Source organism: Passer domesticus, chromosome 5 (genome assembly GCF_036417665.1).
Source record: "Passer domesticus isolate bPasDom1 chromosome 5, bPasDom1.hap1, whole genome shotgun sequence".
NCBI classification, from domain to species: Eukaryota; Metazoa; Chordata; class Aves; order Passeriformes; family Passeridae; genus Passer; species Passer domesticus.
In genome coordinates this window covers 12,157,518-12,165,211 of record NC_087478.1, presented here as the reverse complement: position 1 = coordinate 12,165,211, position 7,694 = coordinate 12,157,518, and the positions used below count along the sequence as shown (strand labels likewise).

The following is a 7,694-nucleotide window of genomic DNA, read 5'->3' as shown; positions in this document are numbered from 1 at the left end:
TTTTAGTATGCTACAAAAGTCTTTGTTGAACTTTATTAGGTACTTTAATACCAAGCATACTTTGAAGTAACAAAAATTATTGTTATTATTACTTTTACAGAAAATCAGGTATTTCAACAGTTTTCTTTACAGTTTTTTGACTTAAAAAGAAATTACAATTGACAAGTTACAATGGAGTGGGATGGGAAGGTGGTAACATTTAAAAAGATAAGACATACTATTCTTACTGAGTCAACATTTAACGATGTACATCCTGGTATGTCTCTCCCTTCTGACTGTGTACAAATTGTACATATTCACTGAGCTGCCCTGGCAGGGTTGTGATGCCTTGTGATGGCACTTCTTTTGCAATGTTTGTGTGTATTTAGAAAGGGGTTTTACATTACAACATCACCATGATGCTAAACAAAATAATATAATACAGAGAAACCCTGTTTTGGTGATTTCTGTCACAGCAAAAGTGCCATGACTGCAATAATGTAGGATAGAGGTGAACTCAAGGAGCAAATGAAGATGGTGATATGAGAGCACATCCAGATAACAAACCCTTTCACAGGCTTTGAGGTGTGGGTGTGGTTGTGAGCCAACAAGAGCAGAGAATGAGGATGGGCTTCACTGAGACACCACTTAACAGGGACTCCTGAATGCATCTGGCCCCTGAGGATGTGCATTTTCCTGCTGACACTGGTTGGACTAACCAGAGAATGAAAAACCTGTCTGAAGTGGGCCCTTAAATGAGTTTATGCTGCCTCATGTGTGAACTACTTGGTTTTTACCTTCCATCCCCTTCAGGTCAATAGCAGGTACTGGGAAGATGTTTATGGTTGTTGACTGATTTGGGTGGGGTTTTTGACCAGCTAGTGCTGGTCCTTTAGAAGTCAGAAGAATTTTCTACATCCAGTTACAAGCACAGTTTCAGATTAAAAAAGTTATTTTTTTAAATGCTGCCCAGCTTCATCTTGTCTGACATCCAAGTAAAGTCAGTGCCACATTGGTACCTTGGTAGTTAGATAGAAAAGTTATCCAATTCCCTGTATTTGTTTTCTGGCAGTTTGCTTAAAGATAATTTTTCTTTCAAAAGGAAAATAAATTCTTTGAGATTCATGCACTAAATTCTGGAATAATTTGTGTTGTGCAGTCAAGAGTTAAAAAGCAGTTTTAACTCATGTTTTCCTCATGTCTTCAGCATTTTGCATTACATGGGATCAACACTAGCAATTAATTATTATTTTAGCCATTTCCCCTGAAAGCCAAAGAATGAAGGAACAGGCTTTAAAACCCCTGAAGGAATCAGCACTGGAGTGCTCATTTTGCACTGGATTAGTCTGTGATACACAGGAGAACCTGGAGGCATGTAGGGAGCGAGGTGCTCATGGCCAGTCCTGAGCCGTGTGCCTTGGCGGGAGGGTTAGAGAGGAGCAGAGGGGAGTCCCTGCCTCCCTCTGCTGCTCCGTGCCTGCTGCTTTGCATCCAGGCCTTTCACTAGGAGCTCCTTCTGTGCCTTCTCCTGATTCACTTCTCAGTGGCTTCTGGCACTGAGTGCACCCTCTGGGACCTGGGGAGGGAATGACTTCCCTGCCAGTGCCCCAGGGCTATTTGCATCCAGCCCTTACACGGCTACTTGCAACAGGTATTTGCTTACTAGTCTGTTAATTTTTGTATTGACTTTAAACTCAGGGGTTTACTGAGTTTGTATTGAGTATGAACTTAAGGCCAGAAGGTCTCTCAGATCACCCTGTCTGATTGGCATTAGCATGGGCCAGAGAGTGTCACTCCACAGCTGTACGGCAGAACAGGGAAGAGAAACACCCTTGAAGCGAGCAGCAGTGGGTTACATTTAAGGGGTAAATTACTTTCTCCTATTAAAAAAGGAATCAAGGGGTTTTATTTTGTCACTTCAAATACAAACAATTCTATGCATCTTGGGAAATTATAGCATTATGATATTCAGTCAGACATACCTTATAGTATATATGCTTCATAGAACTAGAATATAGGTCAGAAATAATTTTTTGAGTCTTAAGTTTGTTACAGACATATTAATTGGAACACGTATGCAGTAAAAATTGAGAAGCTTTACAGTTTTAGTAAACTTATTATACAGTGAAGTAAATGAAGTGCAGCAATGTAGCAGTAAAAGTTATGCTTTTTCCACTAGGTGATGGAAACATTCAGAGTCTATAAATGCTAATTTAAGAGAGGTGTCCTAACAGCTTCTTGGCTACTGGGATAGGAATAGTCTGAAGTTAACTGCCTCTCTACTGTGAAAGGTTTTAAAGCTTTTTGCTTTCCATCCGAATAAAAAAAATGACATTTACAAACCTCTTCAATGCATATATATTACATATGTTTATCTAGCAACAACTACACCCCTTTTAATTTATTCCCCAAATGTGACTTTTCATGCATGTCTTCTGGATGCTGTATTCAGCAACAGTTTCTAATGAGCTGGTGTGTAATCCATGATTGCATTTCTCTTCTGAAATCACTTCCATGTCTGGCTGATCTATGTTTAGAAGGTGGTGCTTATCCATCAGGCATTTTTGCACTTGTCAGCATTCTTCTCTGTTGGAGGCCCTTTCCCAAGCTTCTTCCCATTTTAATGTTGATGTACAAAAGCTGTTATTCATTTGTTTTGTGCTCATTCTAGTGAGGATTGGCTTAGTAGGACTGTGCAAAACAGAGAAAAGAGAGAAGTTGGTTTACTGCCAGCAAACACAAAAATGATCACTCTGTTTTTAGCTTAGAGCAAGCCTCTGACCAATATTGTAATGCACTTCATTATATATATTTCCATTTGTCACAAAAAGTGAAAAATTTAATCTGTAGGTAGGATTTGTAATCTGAAATTCTCAAAAATAATTTTTCACCAGCTAATTGACACAAGAAGTCAAAATAATAAAATTATTTCATCTAAAGTTTGAGCAATATGAAAATAAAGATACAATGCATATGGGGCAAGAATGACATTTACTAGATTAATACCATGAACTGAGTCAAAATCCTGACGTTTCTGTTCCGTATCAAAAGCTCCTTTCCCTCGAGGACACAACCCACGCTTGCAAACATGTTAAAATAATACCTTGTGTTAAATTTCAAGTGAGGGCAGAGGTGTGGGGGTGTTTTCAAATCAAACTCTCCCTTAGAAACTAATTCTCACTGCCCAGGTTCCATGTACCTGAGCGGAGCTGGGTACAGGAGGAGGGGACAGGGGCTCTGGGCCTGGGAGCAGGGTGACAAAGGCTCCCCCTCCTCGCTGCAGGTGACAGCCCCCGAGCTGGTGCTTCAGGGGGCACCTCTGGAGCTGGGGCTCAGTGAGATCTTTTTGCAGTACCCACACACAGGCAAAGGTGGAAACCTGGCTGCCCCAGCATTCGGCAGTGAGCAGGAGGTTCTTGCACCAAATGGACTCTGCCTGTTCATCATTAGTTAGAGTGTCTCAGACCCCGAGACCACACCATGAAGTCCTTTGTCAGGCAGCCTCTCCACTGCCTCCCGTGAAAGGGTCACTGCTCAGGGGGTCTCACAAAGCCTCGTCCTGGGGGAGAGGGTGGCCAATGTCATCACAACACCAGTTCCTATGTCGTAACACAGGGTCCTCTGCAAGAGACTGCTGGATGCAGAACTAGGGGTAAATCGCATATTTTGTCACAACAAAAGAAAAATAATGAATTTCATTGTGAAATGAAAACAAACAAAGAATTTCAGGACTAGAAACACTTAAAAATATTACTCTAACAAAACTGAAATATTTAATTTCCTCCCCGCATATTACACTTCTTCTATTCCCTCAAATTCCCTACACCCTTGACTCTTGTGGTCACCTTGGCCTGCAGCAATTCACCCACAGACCCAGAGAGTGTGGTGCCCCAGGGCAGGATACCCAGACCTTAAAGCCTGGGGTGATGGTACCAAGAACCAGTGAGCCTGGGGGTGGCAAACCCTCCTGCCATGGACCTTGGATGCCTGCTTCCCCATCAACTTCCAACAAACTGACATTTTTCAAGCAAAGTTCATTTTGGAGGAAAATTCCAGACTTGTCCAGCATGTATCTATAGTCCAGATTTATTTTACAAGACACTTTTAATTGATGTTGCTGAGACTAGAAAGTAGCAAATAAGTATAAGAAGCATAACATGAACTAGGGAGGGAACTGAAAAAGAAAAAATGAGTCAGTTTTGTTTGTGTTAAAAAATTAATATGAAATATAATGTTCACTGGGGTAAAAACATTTTTATGATGTGAGTATATAAGGGGATGGTAGTTTCCAACTGTAAAAATACCCTTGCCATTCATACCTCCATGAGCTTCCTTTTAGTCTTTGAAACATGTAGAAAAAACGAAGGATAAAGTGTGGATGAGAAATGAAGATGCTTGTGATAAATAAAAACTATTAAAAATGGTCTGAGTCTGGAACTTTGGTGTATTTTATAAATGTGGTTACTAATGTTATTTGTGTGGTAATTAGTAATATAGGTAAACAGCACTACCAAATAAAATGAATGAAAAAGTGCCTGAGCCTCTAATCTGTTTATTTTCTAGTGAGATAAGGGGGTCTGTGAGCCTCTTAAACAATCCCTATTTGGTGCAACTGAAATCTGGAGAAAGACAGATTGCGTGGTAAGGGGCACATGCCCTGATACTCCTAGGAACAACCAAAGCTTAATAGAACTGAATGAGCCATTTCTTTCAATTATTTTTAATCACAATTTCATGTACGTGTGTTATTCAAACTCCTGACATTGCTTATTGGATTTCCAGCAGCACTCCGTGTTTCAGCAGTAACATACTAAGACCTTTATTAATTCTTTGGACAAATTTTGCACACAGGTGTTGTACAGATGGAAATGAAATTTAACAAATGCCATAGGTGCCTAGCTGACAAGACATAAGTAAGTTATTCACATGCAACATCTCTCAGTCTGTTTTGTATCACACCAGAGGCTTTTGAAGTTTGTTTTCTTAGAGCTACTCACAGTGCTCTTGCCAAGAAATCAGTTAATGAAAGCAGTCTTCATGGAAGCTGTATTACCCAGCCACCCAGGTGCTCTGCTCTTAAGTTCCCTATTTAAAGTCTTTAAAGGCTGCCTGTTAGGCTGACCTCACCACAAGGGGGTTACTGCTTATAATTGACTCACTCAATTAGGGCAATCACTTCTGCTGACTGCAGAGCTGGGGTATAGTCAGCCTGGAGGGATTTACAGCATTTTAGTGTTTATGTACATTTCAGAAAGAGGACACTGAGGTTTGTTTGTGGTAAAGATGAATCGCAGGGAGATTTCCAGGTTGCTCCCTGACAAGGTGTAAAAGACGAGCTGAATTTCAGATGGTCCCTTCCATGCTGTTACTGTAAAGTCAGTAAAATGAACAGTAAATATAGAGAGAAAGGCAGACCTTCTAGGTTTGGGTATATGTTGTCTCAGACAACCTTAAGACTTTACACCACTAATTGTCACCAGCCATACTGAAATTATCTTTGCCATGTATTTGACTGGCATCTAGAAAATAACACCTTTCCAAGTATTAATCTTTTATTGCTGACTCCAAACACATACAACTGCTGTGCTAAGGAGCAGCTGGCATTTGTGGTGACACCAAAATTGGTACAGTTACAAAATCAGCTGGCAGAAAGCCATAGGTTAATGAAGTACCAGAGATTTCCTCTCAGGACCTCCACAGGATTCCTCCAGCCTAAACATCATCTCTGCTGAATGCTGGCACTGTGGGTAGTGTATGGGAGGCGATGAAGGATGAGAGAAACATTGATTCTGAAGCTCTGCAATTGAAAATAGACATGCTGAGGCACCTTGGATAACACTGCTGTCTGGGCTGTAGGCCAAAAAAAGTTGGACAAGTTCAGTTTTAATGAGGTGTTGGAGTTCTCACCTTTCTGCTTATAGAACCACAGAATCATTAAGGTTGGAAAAGACCCCTAAGACCATCAGTTCCAACCATTAACACAGCCCTTCCATGTTCACTCCTAAGCCATGACTGCAAGTGCCACATCCACACACCTTTTGGACACCTCCAGGGACAGTGAATACAAGACTTCCCTGGTCAGTGTGTTCCAGTGTCTGACAACTCCTTGGTGAAGAAGTTTTTCCTAATAGCCAATCTAAACCTCTCCTGGTGCTACTCAAGGCCATTTCCTCCTATCCTATCCTGTCACTTGTTACCTGGGAGAAGAGACTGACCCCCACCTGGCTACAACCTCCTTTCTGGGAGTTGTAGCATGATAAGGTCTCCACTGAGTCCCCTTTTCTCCAGGCTAAACATTCCCAGCTCCCTTATCTGCTCCTCAAAGGACTTGGGCTCTGGGCCCCTCACCAGCTTTGTTGCCCTTCTTGGACACATTGATCTGGGTCAGCTCCTTATAATCACAGGTAGATGGTTTTGTTGCTTACATCAGGGTTGGTGAAATGCTAAGTGTGTTAAAACTCCACTTGTAGCTGCTGCTGCCAAAATTGAAACAGGAGCATATATTCATGGCCTGGACAATATCCAGGTATATATAATTAAAAGGCATGAAAGGCAGATAGATGCCCAGCTGCACAGAGCAACCAATGACCCATTATCTCTTATTTCCTTGAAGATAGTCTCTTTAGAACACATAACAAACCAAATTTGAGTGGCCTGAGAGAATTATTTTATTTTTCATGTTATTAGAGTGAGGAATTATGTATATTCCCATTTCCCTACCTGCTGTGGGTGCCTTTTCCCTCTTGATGCACTGAGCATCCTTTGCCCTGGCCTCATGGGGAAATGCTTATCCATCACCTGGAGAGTGACCCTGGGGCAAATTGTGCTCTCAGTAAACAGCCAGGCACCAACTCAGGTCCTCTCCAAGATCCCTGATGATCCAAGCTGAAACTCTAGCCCATGTTTTGGAGAAGCTGTCCACAGATCATACTGGAAACAGCTACATGGCCAGGAGGAGAATAAATTGTGCACTGCTGCCTACACCTGCACTGCAGCTGAGACACAGTAAGGAGGGTACAAGGCTGCCCTGTGGATATGGAAAGAAGAATAGACAGAAATTCCCCAACTGTTTTGCTAGCAGCTCTCTTTCAGTGTTTCACTGTTCAGCACCTTCTCAACAAAATGTGATAAATGACCTGTCCACACCAGAGCTGCCCAAGGTGTTTTCTCCTCTTCCTGGCAAACAAGCAGGCAGGATCTGGCAATTGCCTGCTCTGCCATCACTCACAGCTACCAAAGACTACCTGAAAGGGCAGGGGTTAAAGAGAATGCACCGTAAACCTTGAGGAGTTACTAAGACTTTTACAAAATTTTGGAATTGAAATTGTGTGACAGTTTTGTCCATATGGCATTAGAGGAAAAGCTCATCTGAGCAGAAGGTGTGTGAGCTTGCTCTTCTGCTGCATCACTTCCTTGCAATAAAATATAATTGAATCACATAAAAAATGGCAAGATTTTTCCCGATTCAGTATGCAAGCCCTGTGAAACCAGAGCTGAGTGGAACAGTGGGACTTATTCAATCTGCTGGATGGTATCTTGCTCACCCTGTTAGTGGCAGCAGCTGAATTCCTGGGCATGGCTTGTGGGAGGTGTTTCTAGGACAGTGGGAAATGGTTACAGGAGCATTCAGGAATTTTCTAAATGTGTGGCTCTGGTGGTTCTGCTGTCAGAAGGCTCAGTTCATGGCTGCACAAGCACATTTCCAGCATGTGACA

At 41.9% G+C, this 7,694-nt stretch overlaps 1 protein-coding gene across 3 annotated transcripts in view; it reads right to left on the bottom strand.

Annotated features, from left to right (window-relative positions):
• The window catches only part of LHFPL3 (LHFPL tetraspan subfamily member 3), a 232,618-nt gene continuing 224,924 nt past the window's right edge, over window positions 1-7,694 (bottom strand). For all 3 annotated transcript variants that reach the window (XM_064421994.1, XM_064421993.1, XM_064421992.1), the window contains one exon: window positions 1-2,670. Coding sequence is in view for 1 of the 3 variants with exons in the window: in XM_064421992.1 (XP_064278062.1) it covers window positions 2,642-2,670 (29 nt within the window). In the remaining 2 variants the exon portion in view is untranslated. The remainder of the gene's footprint in view (window positions 2,671-7,694) is intronic.